The sequence below is a fragment of the Equus quagga genome, chromosome 15 (genome assembly GCF_021613505.1).
Source record: "Equus quagga isolate Etosha38 chromosome 15, UCLA_HA_Equagga_1.0, whole genome shotgun sequence".
NCBI classification, from domain to species: Eukaryota; Metazoa; Chordata; class Mammalia; order Perissodactyla; family Equidae; genus Equus; species Equus quagga.
In genome coordinates this window covers 88,958,150-88,973,969 of record NC_060281.1, presented here as the reverse complement: position 1 = coordinate 88,973,969, position 15,820 = coordinate 88,958,150, and the positions used below count along the sequence as shown (strand labels likewise).

Below are 15,820 nucleotides of genomic sequence, written 5' to 3'. Positions count from 1 at the left end.
GGATAAGTGTGAGGAGCCCCTGTTCTCTCTGCCCAGTTTCCCTTCCCCTCAGTGATACCAGCCCAGCCCTGAGGCCTGTCAGTCCTCATCTGCTCCTTGAGTAAAATAATAAAACAGACTTCAACTAAAAAGGATGTGGGAAGGCCTATAGTGGGGGCTCTCATGCCCTATCATACCTCATCAATTACTCCAAACAGGAAGAGAGGTGCCTGCATCTCCAACAGGAAGTACAACTACTCTACTGCTGAAGGAAGATTTCTCTCCCCAACTGGCAACAGCGCAGCCAATGAGAATCTGTTGCCACTCTGGACTGTTACTTTCCCCCAGTGGACTTTCATTAAGAACAGCCTCTCACTCCTCCCCCTTTTCCTCTATAAAACCACCTCTCCTCCTTTCTCTTCTCAATTCGCTTATCTTTTGCCATAGTATTCATATCCAGAATTGGAATTCTTTTGGCTATTCCCAAATAAACTGATTTTGAGGTACAATAACTGGTGAATTGCTTTTTGAGTTAACACAACCCAGGCCTGCATGCTGCCCTCTGTGGACTGGTCAGAGGAGACACACGGACATCAACGTGTGCAGTCCAGGTTTGCAGTTTCTGCAGAACTAGGTACCACCTCCCCGAATGAGGAGTCACAAGCAGAGCTTCTCTAGTGAGACAACGGTGATGAGAGGACACGCGTCAAAGATCTGGACAAGCATAAAGCAGTTCTGCTGTAGTTCTGCTGGGACATCTCGTGATGTCTCTTTTGGAGAACCAGGACCACATTCCTCTGTCCAAAGATCTGGTGATCAGGACTGGGATCTGGGAGGATGTCCCCTCTGGTGATCTGTGCAAAGGGCATTCATTTCTGAGCTTGTGTGCTTGTGTATGTGAGTGTGTATTTTCACGTTTCCAGGAAATGTAACCAATCCACAATGCAAGAATTTTTGGTTCCCCAACTTTCTTCTTTCCACTGTTTTGGCTTTATATTATTTATAAGAATAAGGACTAAGAATATTAATAGGAGCAGGAGGAAACATTCATGTGTGCCTAATATGTATAAAACACCTTCAAATGCACATCATATTTTAATTTGTTTACTCACAAATACTGTACTGTCAAGCATTCTCATCATCACCCCATTTTACAGATGGGGAAGCTGAGGCGTGGAGGGGTGAGCAACCTGCCTGAGGTCAGAACTAGAAAGTGGCTGACACAGCAGCACACCCAAGTCTTCTCACCCCAGAGTCCCTGGTCTTCACCACCATCCTGTGGTCTCTGATTGTGCTTTCAAAGCTAAGATGCGGCCTCTCCTGAAGGTGCCAAAAAGTTCTCTCTTCCGTTTCAAAAGGGAATGGCTGATATTGTGACTTTGCTGTGCAGCCCTATCCAATAGAAGTAAAACTTGAACTACATATGTAATTGAAAATTTCCAGTAACCATATTTAAAAAATGAGGAGAAAAAGGTGGAATCGTTTTACATCATGCATTTTGTTTAGCTCACTTAGTTTAAATAATGCCATTTCAATAGGAATTCAATATAAAAACATTGAAATATTTTGCATTATTTTTATACAAAGTCATTGAGATCTGGTGGGTATTTTAGAACTATAGCATATCTCTTGTGGTACTACCCACATTTTATGCTCTTCATGAGCAGCTTCATGAGGCTTGTGGACACCATTTAGACAGAGCAGATTAGATGGATGAGGTTTCCTTGGGGCAACTGTCCCTGCGGTATCTCCTCACAGCCACCAGGGGGCATTGGAGAGTCCCATGACTCAGGGTTTCAAAGGGAGGAATGGCTGTTCCACTCTCCTCCCAAACCAGGAATATTGAGACTGCCTAGAAATAAAGTAGCTTTTATAACGTGTCCACACTGTTCTCAAAGACAGCATATTAAACAGAACTACAATTTTAAAGATGGAAATGAGCCATCAACACACATTTTCCTAATTAGTTAGTGTAATGAAGGGCAATAGTCTGTGAATTTTTAAATAAATACTGCTGCAAGTTTCTCTTTCAGTGGGGAGATAATTTCTGTAAACCTCATGTCAATTCATAAAGATATGTTTTGTACATAGGAAGGCTGATCATAAGAAATAGTTTCTTGAACTTGAATGATCTGGTGTTTTTCACAAAGAGATATAGCTGCCTAATTCACAAGCACAGATCACTTTTATGAAGGTCAATTCTCCCCAGGATGGTACTAACAAGTTCCCTCCCATGTTGGAATGAGATCTAGAAGCAAAGGTGTCAGAACTGGCCTGCAGGAGTGCACAGCAAGGCCCCACAGGGGAGTCTCTGATGTGTGAAGTGTGAGGAGTGGAGGCATCCAGGTGGGAGGGTGGAGAGGAGCTGTGTGTAATACACTCAGTGGGAACAGTGGTGTGTGCGTCTGAGGCATGTGGCCCTCGTCTCATCTTCGGTGATCTCTTCAGGCCAAACTCTGAGTAGTGAGCACATGGGGTCTCCTGTCTGTGCACGTGTATCAGCACAGGGCTTCACACATTATCTCCATGTACAATGTCCCCAGCATTTTGTCAGTGAATTAGCGTCATCACATCTTTAGCAGTACTAGATTTGGAACAAATATATTCAGGATATTAGGTGAAAAATGAATCTTGACAATCAAGTTTACAAAATTAAAAAGTTTCTGTTCCTACTTTGAGAGTTGTCCAAACTCAATGGCCTTGACCATGTTATAAAAGGAACACTGATCCTAACTTGTCAGGGGTTGAGCCTGACTCGAGGACCCAACCAGGTATCTGAATTCCCTCAAGTCCTGCTGCTGTGGAGGCAGCAGAGGGAGTGTCCCCACCTCTATGCACAGAGAGACCATGTTTCACTGGGACTCACAGATTCTAACACTATGAAGAGCGCTCTTCAGAAGAGTCCCAGGGAAGAGGGAGCACTTGAACACAGAAAAGAGGTGTTGTCAGGAGGGCCCAGGAGGGCCGGGATGAGGGACCAGTTGGATATGGAGCATATTGAGGGGCAGGCAGGGAGGCTCTGAGGTGAATCTGAAAAGTCAGGCTCTGAGGTGAGTCTCCTGGATTGGAATCCTTTTTCTTTTTTTATTTTTGAGGAAGATTAGCCCTGAGCTAACATCTGCCACTAATCCTCCTCTTTTTGCCGAGGAATGCTGGCCCTGAGGTAACATCCGTGCCCATCTTCCTCCACTTTATGGGACGCCTACCACAGCATGGCTTGCCAAGCGGTGACCTGTCCACACCCGGGATCCAAACCAGCGAACCCCGGGCCACCAAAGTAGAACATGCAAACTTAACTGCTGGGCCACCAGGCCGGCCCCTGGATTGGAATCTTGACTCACTCATCACTGTCTGTGGGACCTTGGGGAAGTGAGTAACCTCACAATGATGACCCCCTCCTTATCAGACTAGGGGAGAGATTGACCTTAAGCAGAGGGCTGCTCATGGGTTATTGTGATGTCTGGTGGAGGGAGTGCATGTAAACACTCTGCAAGGGTCTGGCATCTACTGAGGGCTCAGAAATAGTCATTCTGTTGAACTAGTTGTACATGTAGGATGACATTCAGTCTGAGGGGAACCAGGGGACGCTGTGGGTCTTTGTTTGGGGACCCTAGTAGGTCCATGTCCCCTCGGTAGTGCTCAAGTGCAGAGGGCATGATTATCACTTCCTTTACAGTCACTTCTATTTGGTAGAATCAACTCCCAACTCTGAAACCCACACCTGGCCCTTCTGACCTCAGGAAATTAGCAGTGGGAGGTCCTTAGGCTCAGAACTCAGACAAGAGCTCAGACAGAGTGAATGGAGATTAGATGTGTACTCAATGCTCCTCCTTTCTTGAGCTGCAAGAAGAGAGGATAAGATTGGAACTTGGACAGGCTGGTCCAGCTGGGTAGACTCAGGGCAGAGCACCTGGAAGCCCCTCACCAAGGACTGAGTTCCCTTCTACCTCGTGCCCCACATTTTCTCCACAGGTAAGAGTGTTCCAGAACACTCAAGGGTCTCCTTCCCTTTCATTTCTCTCCAAGTACTTTCCCCATGGATGTCTGTCCAGTCTTGGTGCATTCGGCATCATTCTGATATTTTCTGTTTCCAGGTCTCTGTGCTCTGCCTGTGCTGACCCAGCCCCCATCTGCATATTCCTCCCTTGAAGCCTCAGCCAAGCTCACCTGTACCCTGAGCAGTGAGCACAGCACTTACTCCATCCACTGTATCAACAGCCCAGGGAAGACCCTTGGGTATGTCACGAAGGTTAACAGTGATGGGAGCCACAGTAAGAAGGACTGGATTCCTGACCTCTTCTTGGGCTCCAGTTCTGTGGCTGACCCATACTTATCCATCTCCAACATTCAATCTGTGGAGGAGGCTGAGTATCATTGTCGTGAGAGCTGTACAGTTGATGGACAGGGCGGGTAAGGCACAGTGAAGCAGACAAAGAGAAGAGAGGCCAGCCTTCGCCTCCCTTTTCCCCATGGGGACTCATGGTGAGCTTCTCCTTGTTCCTTTCCAGGACCCTGAGTCGCTTGACTCTTTCCTTTGTAAAATCAGTCATTCTCTACCTTCTCCCTGAGACACCACTAAGAAGATACCGATGCAAGTCAAAACTTAGTTCATTGACAACTGGATATCTGTTTCTTCCACCACAGGCCTGTGGGGACAATGATCTTAGAGACAGAGCAACCCAGGCAGGAAAATGACTCTGAGAGAGAGGCTTGGCTGAGATGACTGTGTCACAAAGAACCATCAGGCCCAGTGCACTATCACCTGCCTCTGCTCAGGGAAGTGACAGAAAGCTCAGTTTTCCAGCTGTTACCATGGAAGTCATCTGCAGCTAAAGTCTGGACTCCCGATGCACCATGGTGTAGGCAGGACTCCTGTCAGGGTTAATGGTTCAACAGGAATTATTTGGACCTCTGTAGATGCAGGACAGACAGACCTGAACTCCATGGCAGCTGCTGAGCTGGGGTCCAGTAGGGAAGCAGACGCATGTTAGGAGGTCTGTGGATGGACCAACATGGAGTGTGACTTGAGCTTCTCCAGTTGTGGTAGATTCTCAGCATGTGGTACCAAGAATGGCTCCTCATCCTTCCCACAGGACTTTTCCAGGGACAGAGCAGGACTACGTGCACTCAGAAAGCAGCAGAGCATGGGGAATGGGCGACACTGAGGGGGAACATGTATTGACTCCCATGAGTCTCAGTCCAGTGGGTGATCCACCTCAAATGCACTGGGGGAGAACAGGTTTCCTGCATGTCCTGATTTTCTCCATAGTTTCTCCATAATCTGAAGACGTGCATCTTTCACACACACTCACACCTGTGTCAACATGGAGCAACTATATTGACAAAGTAAACCTGGTCCCTGGGCACTGACGTGAGCAAGATCAGGTGGGATATTGGAGCTGAGCCCCAGAAAATCAGGCGGGTCATCCCCCATGTCTGAGCTCTGAGATGGAAGGTCCACAAGCTGCCTGTGGCCTGGATGACTCCCAAGCAGGCAGGAAGGTAAGAGATAGCTGGTCTCCCGGGGAGGGAGTGGACAAGGGGTGCTGGAGAAGAAAGAGTGATAGACAACAGTGCTCAGGCCTCCAGTGACATGTGTTAGTCTCTTCTTGGCCGAATGACCAGAATTCAGGGCCATCTCTCATCCTCACCACTCTGGTAAAGAGTTTATCTCTACAAAGGCTTGCACTGACTTTGTCCCCAACAAGGCCTCTCATGGGTTCCTCCAGTGGGGATTTCCTCCACTGCTTACACTGTAGGAAAGGGAATCAGGGGGACTGTAGGGAAATAAATCCAAACCCCAGTGTAGACCATACCACATCCATGTCTACCTGGGCCTTGTGCTAACAACTTGGACAAAGGTCATCAGTAGGCTCTTATGGACAGACAGAGGGAAAGGGTGCTGGACATGGTGACACATAATAGAAAAGAAAGGTAGATAAAGACCATCCCCTGTTGCGTTGATGTGGTGACCAAGCAGTGAGGAATCTGCCACTACAAAGCCTTGTCAGAGAATGACAAAGGGCCCGTTAGAGGCCATTTCTTGGGATCAAGGTTATGATAGTGTCAGGGTCTCATCAGAGGACACTGTCAGCACTTGTCATGTGAAAGTGACAATGAACGGTATGATGGACTAGTATCCCTTCCCAGGTTGTTCACACAATTGCACTTGGCATCACAGATGCCAGGTGATCCTGAGACCAGGGGTAACACTTTATGTCAAAAGTACTTGTTGCTGTGGCCTTAGTAGAGTCTTAAGGATACACACCAAGTAGTTTCATTGTCACAGTTGTAGAATCTCTAAAGTCTGAGGAGCTATTTACAAGTCAGTCAAGGGAGCAGCTGAAACAGGTCATAGGACCTGCACGTGGACATGTGGTGGAGCTGATGTGGCTGTGAGTGTGACAGGGGAGGCCAGGTAGGTGGGCCAGAGTGAGAGTGTGCTGGAGGAGGGGTCCTTCCCCTCTGGCTCCTCTTGCATCTCTCAATCAATGTCTCCGTCTGTTTCTATCTGTGTCTCTGAATTTCTCTCATTAGTCAACTCCTATTTAATTCTTTCAACATTGCTTTATCCTGTGCTGTTCCTTTTATATCTTTTCTCATTTTCATTTTCCGTCCATTTTGTGTGTGTGTGAGTAGGTCTTCATTCCTTAACGGTCATAATAGCAAAACCTATAGTTTGTGTCTGTAATGCTCCTAGGAGTGCTGTGATAACCTGAATCCTGGTCCTTCCCCTCAGGGCGAAGTCATTTCCCAGAAGCTGTGGTGTCAGAAGCCATAGCTCCAGGGCTTGATTCTACTGAAAAGAGCTGGCAGAATGGGGACACCTCCCTTCCTGGTGGCAGCTTTTATCTAGTGACCTGTGCATGTGGTGGGATAGAGGCAGGGTCCCCATCCTGTTTAGTAGCATCTGACAAGCATGCCAGGCACCAGAGTCCTGTAAGTTCTACTGTAGGTCTGGCTATGACCAGTTTATAGATCAACATCCATCTCTGCCCATGTCTGTTCCCTTCGTGCCTTACTGTCCTGGGGTGTGCTCTCTGGTTCACCTAGACTCCTGCACACTAATCTCTCAGTGAGAGTTGACTCCTGGGAAAGTTCCCCTGACACAATTAATTTTTTCTTTTATTGAGTTATAATTTACATACACTAAAATTCACCCTTTTTAGTGAACAGTTTTGTAAGTTTTCATAAATGTGTACAGATGTGTAAGCACTTCCATAATCATGACATTTAACGTTCAATTGTTGTCCATAAATTCCCAAGACCCCTTGGTATTCACACCCTCCCTCCACCCTCCACTCCACAACTCATGATGTGTTTTCTGTCCTGATAGTTGAGTCTTTGAAAAAACATCATAAAGATGGGATCATACCTGGTAGCCTTTTGGTTCTGGCTTCTTTCACTTGGCACAATGCATTTGAGATGCGTCTATGTTGTTGTCTGTTAGTAGTTGATTCTGTTTTCATTGTGGGTAGAATTAGTTTGCATGGGTGAACCACAGTTTGTTTATCCATCCCCAGAGAAGCAAGATTTTGGTTGTTTCCAGCTTTCACTCTTTGGTAATTTCAAATATAACATTTGTTATAGGTTTTTGTGTGGACATAAGTCTTCATGATGCTTGAGCAGATCCCTGGGAATGGAATTTCTGGATCGTATGGTAGACATATGCTGAACTTTCTCAGAAACTACCAAACTGTTTTACAACGTGGATGCCTGATTTTGCATTTTCATTAATATCAGGCATTTATGAGACTTCCAGTTGTTTCACATCCTCATTAACACTAGACTGTCAGGGTTTTAAAGCCATGTTAATATAGCTGTAGTGATATCTCATTACATTTTTAATTTTCATTTTCTGAGTGATGTGTGATGTTGAGCATCTTTTCAGGTGTTTATTTGTCATCTATGTATTTTGTTTGGTGACAAGTTTGATCAAAGTCTTTTCCTTTTTCAAATTCAGATTTCCCGGGTGACTCATACTCACTTGGGTGTGTGTCTTTAGATGGATGTGATTTTACCCCATGAGTAGGTCTGTATGTCCACCACCACAGTCAAGACACAAAACAACTGCATCTCCACAGGGATCGCTTGTGATGACCTTTTATGACAACATCCATCTCATCTCTGATGTGCCCTTCACTGTCCCTAACCCCTGGCATCCACTAATTGACTCTCCATTTCTAAAATTTTGTCTTTTCAGAAATTATATAGAGAAATAAAAAATAGAATACTGTAGTATGTAGCCTTTTGGATTTGGCGTTTTTCACTCTGCATTATCGGCTGTACATTCATAGCATCGTTGTGTGCATTAAGAGTTTCTTCCTTTTGGTTGCCCAGTAGTATTCTGTGGACCCAGTATAATAAAGCCTATTTATCCATCCACTCTTCGAAGGAGATCTGCATTGTTCTTGCTTTGGGGCTACTATGCAAAAAGTTGTATGAACATCTGTGTATAGTTTCTCTGTGAACATAAGTTTTCGTTTTTCTGAAATAAATGGCCAAGTGTATAATTGCTGGCTTGTATGGTAACCACAATTTTAGTTTTGAAAGAAGCTGCCATCTCTTTTCCAGACTTGCTGTATCATTTCACATTCTCAGCAGCCAGCATGAGTGGTCCAGTTTCTTCACATTCTTGCAGCATGTAGAATTGTCAATATTTTTATTGCAGCCGTTCTGATAGGGAAGTAGGGGATATCTCCTTGTGGTTTTCAGGTGCATTTCCCTCATGGCTAATGAGGAACATGTTTTGTTTGTTTGTTTGTTTTGTTTTTCTGATTTTTCTCCCCACATCCCCCCAGTATATAGTTGTATATTTTAGTTGTGGTCCTTCTAGTTGTGGTGGGGAACATGTTTCATGTGCTCTTTGCCGTCTCTCCACCCCTTGCTGAAATGTTTGTTCTTGTTCGTTGCCCATTTTCTGCATCAATGTTATTTTTACTGCTTAGTTTTGAGAGTTTTGATAAACTCTAGACATTAGTTGTTCATTGGATATGTGGTTTGCAAATATTTTTCTCTACTACTTGTTTTTTTTATCCTTTTTAGAAAGTTTCACAAAGCAAAAGATATTAATGTTGATGAAGTTCAGTGTATTAATCTTCCTTTTATGACTCAGGCTTCTGGCATCATCAAGGAATTCTTAACTAGCCTTAGATCCTAAAATGTCTCCTATTTTTTTCTAAAACATAGAAGAAGCTTTCCTGAGAGGTAAATGAGCAATTTCTCTGTATCTGATCATGAATTCTGGCCTCTCATACAACAGCATGACCACTGTCCCTACAAGCTCTTGCTTCATCATTGCCAAGCCCACCCCCCTGGATGACCCATCTCTAGAGCTTGACTGAGGGCTTCTCCCCAAGCCCAGAGAGGAAGCCCAGGTCACAGACTGAGGTGTGTGTGCATGTGCTGGGGGCAGGGGTCAGCACTTTCTCACTCAACATCAGAGGGAGCTCTGAGTGCTCAGGGACAGGCCTTGAGAATAGGACTCACTTTCATAGGTTCCTTAAAGCTGAGCCGTTTTTTGCTCAGAAGGGAGACAGGCAAGAAGGCCTCAAAGGGAGGAAGTGGATTTGCATTTCTTTAGAGAATAAGAGAATCCCTGAGGCACATCCCCAGCTTTAGACTCAGAGGCAGAGCTCTGGGGCATCTCCATCATGGCCTGAACCCCTCTCCTGCTCCCTCTCCTCATTCTCTGCACAGGTGCTGCCCCTCAGGGCACGACCCCCAAAATAACCAGGGAGCAGCCTGGCACTGACCTTCAGCTCTGCAGAGGGGAAGATTCAGGGTGCATGCCCTCTGGGAATGAGACCTTCATCCTCACACTCACCTCTGTTCTCCACTTTTGCAGGTTCTGTGGCCTCTTCTGAGCTGACACAACCATCTGCAGTGTCTGTGGCCTTGGCACAGACAGCCACCATCACCTGCCAGGGAGACAGCTTAAGAAACAGTTATGCGAGCTGGTACCATCAGAAGCCAGGCCAGGCTCCTGTGCTTGTCATCTATGGTAGTAACAACCGGGCCTCAGGGATCCCTGACAGATTCTCCAGCTCCCAATCAGGGAACACAGCCACCCTGACCATCCGCGGAGCCCAGGCCGAGGACGAGGCTGACTATTACTGTCACTCAGGAAAAGATTATTATAGTTATGAAGCTCACAGTGTCAAAGGCTAATGGGGAAATGAGACAAAAACCCTTTCCCTTTCTGTGTCACACTCTCCTTTAGCTGCAGGAGGACTGTAGACAAAGCCATGAGCAGGTCTGGCCCAGGTCACCAGCTCTGAGATCCCCAGGCTGCCCTCTCCTCCCAGCCCTCCAGGCAGGCTCTGTGGAGGATGGATCAGGACTGGTAGGACCAGGTTGTTCTGCTGTTTTCTGGGCAAGGCTGTGAACTGGGGACAGAGGTCCTAGGTGGTGAGACAGAGTGAGAAAAATGTATGGTCTTTATTTGTCTTGGTCCTTATGTGTGTATTTCCTTATGGGAGTAACTGGACTATATATTGCTCCACTTCTCCTGGGTTAGTGCCCAGAAATTCCAAGGTCAGTAGGTCCTCTGAAGTCCATGACTCCCATGACAGCCTGGGCCTCTGAAGGAAGAAAACTAAGGTAATGGACAATGTACTGTCTGCCTAGATCCCCTTTTCAGTACTCACAAACCCACCCAACACTGCTGGGAGCCCTAGATGTTCAGAGCTGTGCCCTCACTAGGAAACACCTTTATCTGCAGAGAATTGCCTTCCCCAAGCTTTTGTTCCTCTCTGTGTCACTTTGGTCCAATGTCTGCCTGATGCAGAGACCCCAAGGTCCTGCCTCAGTTCAGGATAACTTTCCAGGGACTCCCAGCTGAGTCCTCATTTGCCAGCACTTTGCATGTCTGCCCAGCCTTGTCTACATGCTTTGTTCCAGAGAGATCACCTCAAATCCCTGCTGAATGCAATCCTCCATGTCACAGTGTGCTTCCAGGGAGCCAAAGAGAAAATAAAAGCCTTGAGTGAAGAGTATGGAAGAAGAGAGAACTGCACAGGGTGAGACCTTTGGAGTTCTGTACATATTCCTAAGAGGACTGATGAGTCATGTGTAGGAGGAAACTGTATGAGGTTGAGGAAAGAACCAGAGACACTAGAGGAACATTCTGCAGGGCTCACACTCACAGTCATGTAGTGCTTGTTCCCCTATCAGAGGGGAAAGCTCCTGGTTAAGGCGTCAGGTTGATTAGTCAGGAGAACTTGCCTCAGTCATGGGGAAATCAGCCACAAACTAAATGCTGCTTTGCTGCCACCTAAGAAAGTGTAGAAACAAGTTTAGAAACCATTGACTTGTGTCCAAGTAAGTTTACTGACTCCAAAAATTAAAAAAAAAAATTAGAGGGAAATATAAGTAGGCAGGGCCCAACAAGGTAAAACTCAGAATACCTGGCATCCTGTCAAAAATTTATTGCAAAGAATCAGGAAAATAAGAGCACTAGTATGTACACAACTCAATATTCTAAACTGGCCCTGAAGTTGATCAAATGATATAATTTATAGGCAAGGATACAACAGCAATTATTATAAGTGTATTCTATGTGTTCACGAGGGTACAAGAAAGATTGCACATTAGTGGTGACATATACACAAACACATAGGTACTCATTGATATCCAAGCACTGCTTTAGAAGCACCATATATAATACATGAATGATCTCAAATCAATAATGTAACATTCCACCTTAATATAATGTAAAAGAGGAGAAAACTGAAACAAAAGCAGGCAGAAGGAAGTAAATGATAAAGATAATGTAGAAATAAACTATACAAACAGAAACAAATTAGAGAAAATATACAAAACTAAACGTTGGTTCCTTAAAAAGTCAACGATATTGACAAACTTTAGGCAGGCTGATCATTAGTAAACAAGACAAATTACCAAAACTGAGAGGTAAAGAAGAGCCATTACTACTGACATGAGAGAAACAAAACAGGACTTGAGGGTTGTGGAGGACAAGTACAAAAAAATGCATGCCAAAAGATTAAATGAAATGGAAGAATTCCTAGAAAGATACAAATTACTAAAACTGTCAGAAGACAAAATAGAAAACACGATGAAGTCTGCAACAAGAAGATAAATTAAATTAGTAATCAATACCTACCCACAAAGAAGACCCTGTCAAAGATGGCTTCATTAGAGAATTCCGTCAAATAATTAAAGAATAACTAATACCAATTATTCACAAGCTCATCCACAAAAAAGAAGTGATGGAACACTTACCATCTCCCACTATTAAACCACAATTACTCTGATACCAAAACCAAGTTGATAGATCACAAGGAAGGGAAGGTATAAATCCATAACACTTATGGATTTAAACATAGCAGTCCTCTGCAAATTACTGAAAACCCAATACAGCAACATACAAAAAGGAATATACACCATGACCAAATAGTATTGTCTCAGGAATGCAAGTTTGTTTTAACACCTAGAAATCAATTAATAGAATGCGCCATGTTAGTAGAATGAAGGACAAATGTCATGATTTTCTCAAGTGTCAAATGTTTTCATGCAACAGACATTGCTTCTCATTGTTTCTAGTCTTATTACTGAAACAGACAGATTAGATTGGAGGTGCAGAGACGGGAAGTGGGTTATTCCATGCAAAGAATCTGGATATCCCACACCCAATGTGAGGATAATGATGATAAATGAGAAAGGTATGTAATTCTGTGTTTCTTAAAGTTCAGGTGTTCAGAGACCATGTAATATGGACACAGAACGTGAAGTGACTAGGATTCAGGCATTGGTGAAGAACAGGGTCATGGAAATGGTATCAATCAGTGAGAAAAACATATAGAAACCAGAAGACAGAAGTGAGCATGACATGTGGAGAAAGTAGGAAAATCCAGATCGACTGGGACCGAGTGAGATCGAGGAAAGAGTAGGAACCACCTATTTCTGTCTGGACGTCCCATTGGGACATCAGCCCCTTATACCACACATATACTTGTGAAAAAGTCTATTTTTAAACATTTCTCCAAATCATTGCAGCGTCTAGATCTGAATCAAGCCGAGTTGATGAGGGCGAGAGAGTTAAGCCCCAAGACCCATGTGGCCCAGGAAGGACTTGGGAGACATGCAGGAGGAAGTGATGTTACCGAACCTGAAGTGAGTTCACTTACCCGTTGCTCAGCAAGCCAATGTCCAACACCGGGTGTGGTGGAAGAAAGTAGGAATTTTATTTTTGCACAGCGCTGAGCAAGGAGAGAGGGCAGCTAACGCTGAAATCCCAAACTCCCCGAAAAGCTAAAAGGAAGGCTTTTTATTTGGGGTTTTAGGTAGGGGAGGGGGAGCATATGGCCTTGCTGGTCAGAGCTTTCCCACCAGCCTGTCTTTGGCCTTGAGACTACTTGCAGACAGGAGGGAGCTCATGACCTTGCTGGTCAGCAGCTTTCCCACCAGCCTGTATCTTTTTGCTGGAGGAGATAGTCCAGGTGCTTGTCCTTGACGGTGTCTGTCTCCATGGAGGATAGTGGCTTCTGGAGCCAGGAAGCCAGAGAGCAAGCAGGGAATGGGTGTTTTGCTTTTAAGCTCATATATGCTGGGTTTAATGTGGGGAAACTGATATCAGGGTCGATATCAGTGAGAGTTTCCATGGTGATCTAGACCAGATCTTCTGAGACTTCAGTGAGCACACAGTCCCCTGGGGGTCTCCACAAGGTGCAGATGCAGCTGCAGCAGGTCAGGGTGGGGCCCAGGAATCTGTATGCCTGACAGCTCCCAGGGGAGCCTGTGCTGCTGGTCTTCCAAGGACCACATTTTGAGTGGATTCACTCCTGCTTACCTGCTACTCACAGCTCAGGTTAGAGTCACCACAGGAAGGCACAGTTTGATCTGTTCTCCCTCCCACCAAGGGTCCCTAGGGTCTTGGCCCTGCACTCACCTCTGTCCACATTTCTCCCTCCAGTTCGAGTTGAGGGCCCAGTCTGCCATGACTCAGCCTTCCTAGTTCTCTGGGGCCCCTGGAAAGATGGTCACCATCTCCTATGCTGAAGCAGTAACAACACTGGAGTTTATACTTGTGTCTCTGGGTGTCAACAGCTCTTGGCACAACACCACATGCATCAAGGTGGTGTCACGAATCAAACCTCACAGGACCCAGACTTCAACTCTGGCAACGTGTCTCTCTGAGCATTCTTCAGCTCCAGTCCAGCCTTGAGGCTGATTATTTTTTCTGCATTTATGCAAGGGGGAAGAGAGGGGCTGTTTCCCTTTGTTTCTTCATGATGAGAAAGTGATAACAAACCATCCTGGGCTGGCCTTACGTCCCTCTTACCCACATTCTGTTGTCAGCTGGCATGTGACACCTTCTAGCTTCAAGGATGAAGAAATGACATCCCTCTTCTGTCCTACCACTTGACAAAGTGCATCCTTGGGAGCATCAGCTAATGGATGCCACTTGGAGACAAAGGTTCTCTCCCTGCCTGTTGTCTGTGTGCTCAGACACCACTTGATCTGCTCAGGAAAGGCAGGAATAGACAATGTGCAGATGGCTCCGAGTACAGATTGGAATAGTGCTGGGGGGTCGGCTTCAGGTCCTGCTTTTAGCTACTGTTGTCCATCTCAACCTGGGAGGGAGCCTCTCTGTGCAGCTTTTCAAATCTGTCCTCTCTTCACATTACCAGGTAACCCTGGTCTGACTTGGCTGTTACCTGAGGAAAGAAATCATGGGAAGGGGAGCTCCTCCATCCCGCAAAGAGTCAGGCTTTGTGTGCAACCTGCAGCCTTGGAGCCCTGAAGGAGCCAGGGGTCCTACTATCAAGGATGCCTGGCACCTCCTCATAAATCCCTTTCTCCACCCCATGGCTTATCTTGGCTCTTTGCCCTTCAGCATTACTCCAAGGGATACTGAAACTTGCTAGGTTAACACCCAGTTATCCTTCTTCATTCTGTATAAAAGTCCCTTCCTCAGGGAGGTCATCCATGATGTAGACTAAGTGAGATGGTTTTCCTGAATGTTCTCTCAGGACCCTGTATGTTCCTTTTTGCAGCTCTTAGCACATGTGATATCTCATTTATACTTTCATCACAGTTAGACTTAGTTATTGGAGGGAGAGATTGTGCACACGGCTCTACAAGGTAGTGACTTCAAATATTTATATGTGTGGTCATAATTCACACAGGAAACTACAGAAAGTACTTTTGGGAGAGGACAAGACTCTGGAACTGTGTGCATTGCTCCCCATCAAGATCCCAGAAGGAGCAGGCATGGGGAGAAAGGGGTCTTAGGTTATAGGAGAGACTATGCTGCCTAGGGACTTGTGACAAGCTCCTGGGAGGAGAATGGATGCTTTAGGGCAGGGAAGCACTTGTCAGGAGGGCCCTCCCCAGGAGGTGGTGATCATAGACACAAAGCAGCTGAAAGGAGCCCAGCCCTGCTGCTCAGGCCCTGAGAGCAGAGTTCTAGGGGGAACTGAGTTAGTTTGCTAGGACAGCTGTCACAGATCACCACACAGAGGCTGATAATGGAGATTTACTGTCTCATAGTTCTGGTGTTAAAAGTCTGAGATCTAGTTGTCAGCAGGGTTAGATTTCTTATGGGCTGTGAAGGAAAATCTGCTCCATGCCTCTCTTCTAGGTTCTGGTGGTTTGCTGGCAACCATTGGTGTTCCTTGTAGATTCTGCATCCACCTTCACATGGCGTTCTCCCTTGTGTCTGCAAATTTCCTGTTTTCATATGGACACCTGTCCAATTAATTGGGTTAATTCCCCACAAGGTCCCATTCAGAGTTCCTGGGATTAGAACTTCAACGTATGAAATGTTTTTGAGAGGACACAATTCAACCCATATCAGTGTCTCTGTAATGGTCAGGCC

General features: G+C 45.6%; 2 gene segments (V, D, J or C); both read left to right on the top strand.

Annotated features, from left to right (window-relative positions):
* Positions 1-743: 743 nt before the first annotated feature.
* LOC124227176 (immunoglobulin lambda variable 4-3-like) lies at positions 744-4,393 on the top strand. The segment is given in 2 exon segments: positions 744-828; positions 4,074-4,393. Coding segments are annotated over 2 exon segments (405 nt in total).
* A 5,239-nt stretch (positions 4,394-9,632) lies between these two features.
* Positions 9,633-10,149, top strand: LOC124227175 (immunoglobulin lambda variable 3-19-like). The segment is given in 2 exon segments: positions 9,633-9,678; positions 9,827-10,149. Coding segments are annotated over 2 exon segments (369 nt in total).
* Positions 10,150-15,820: the final 5,671 nt, after the last annotated feature.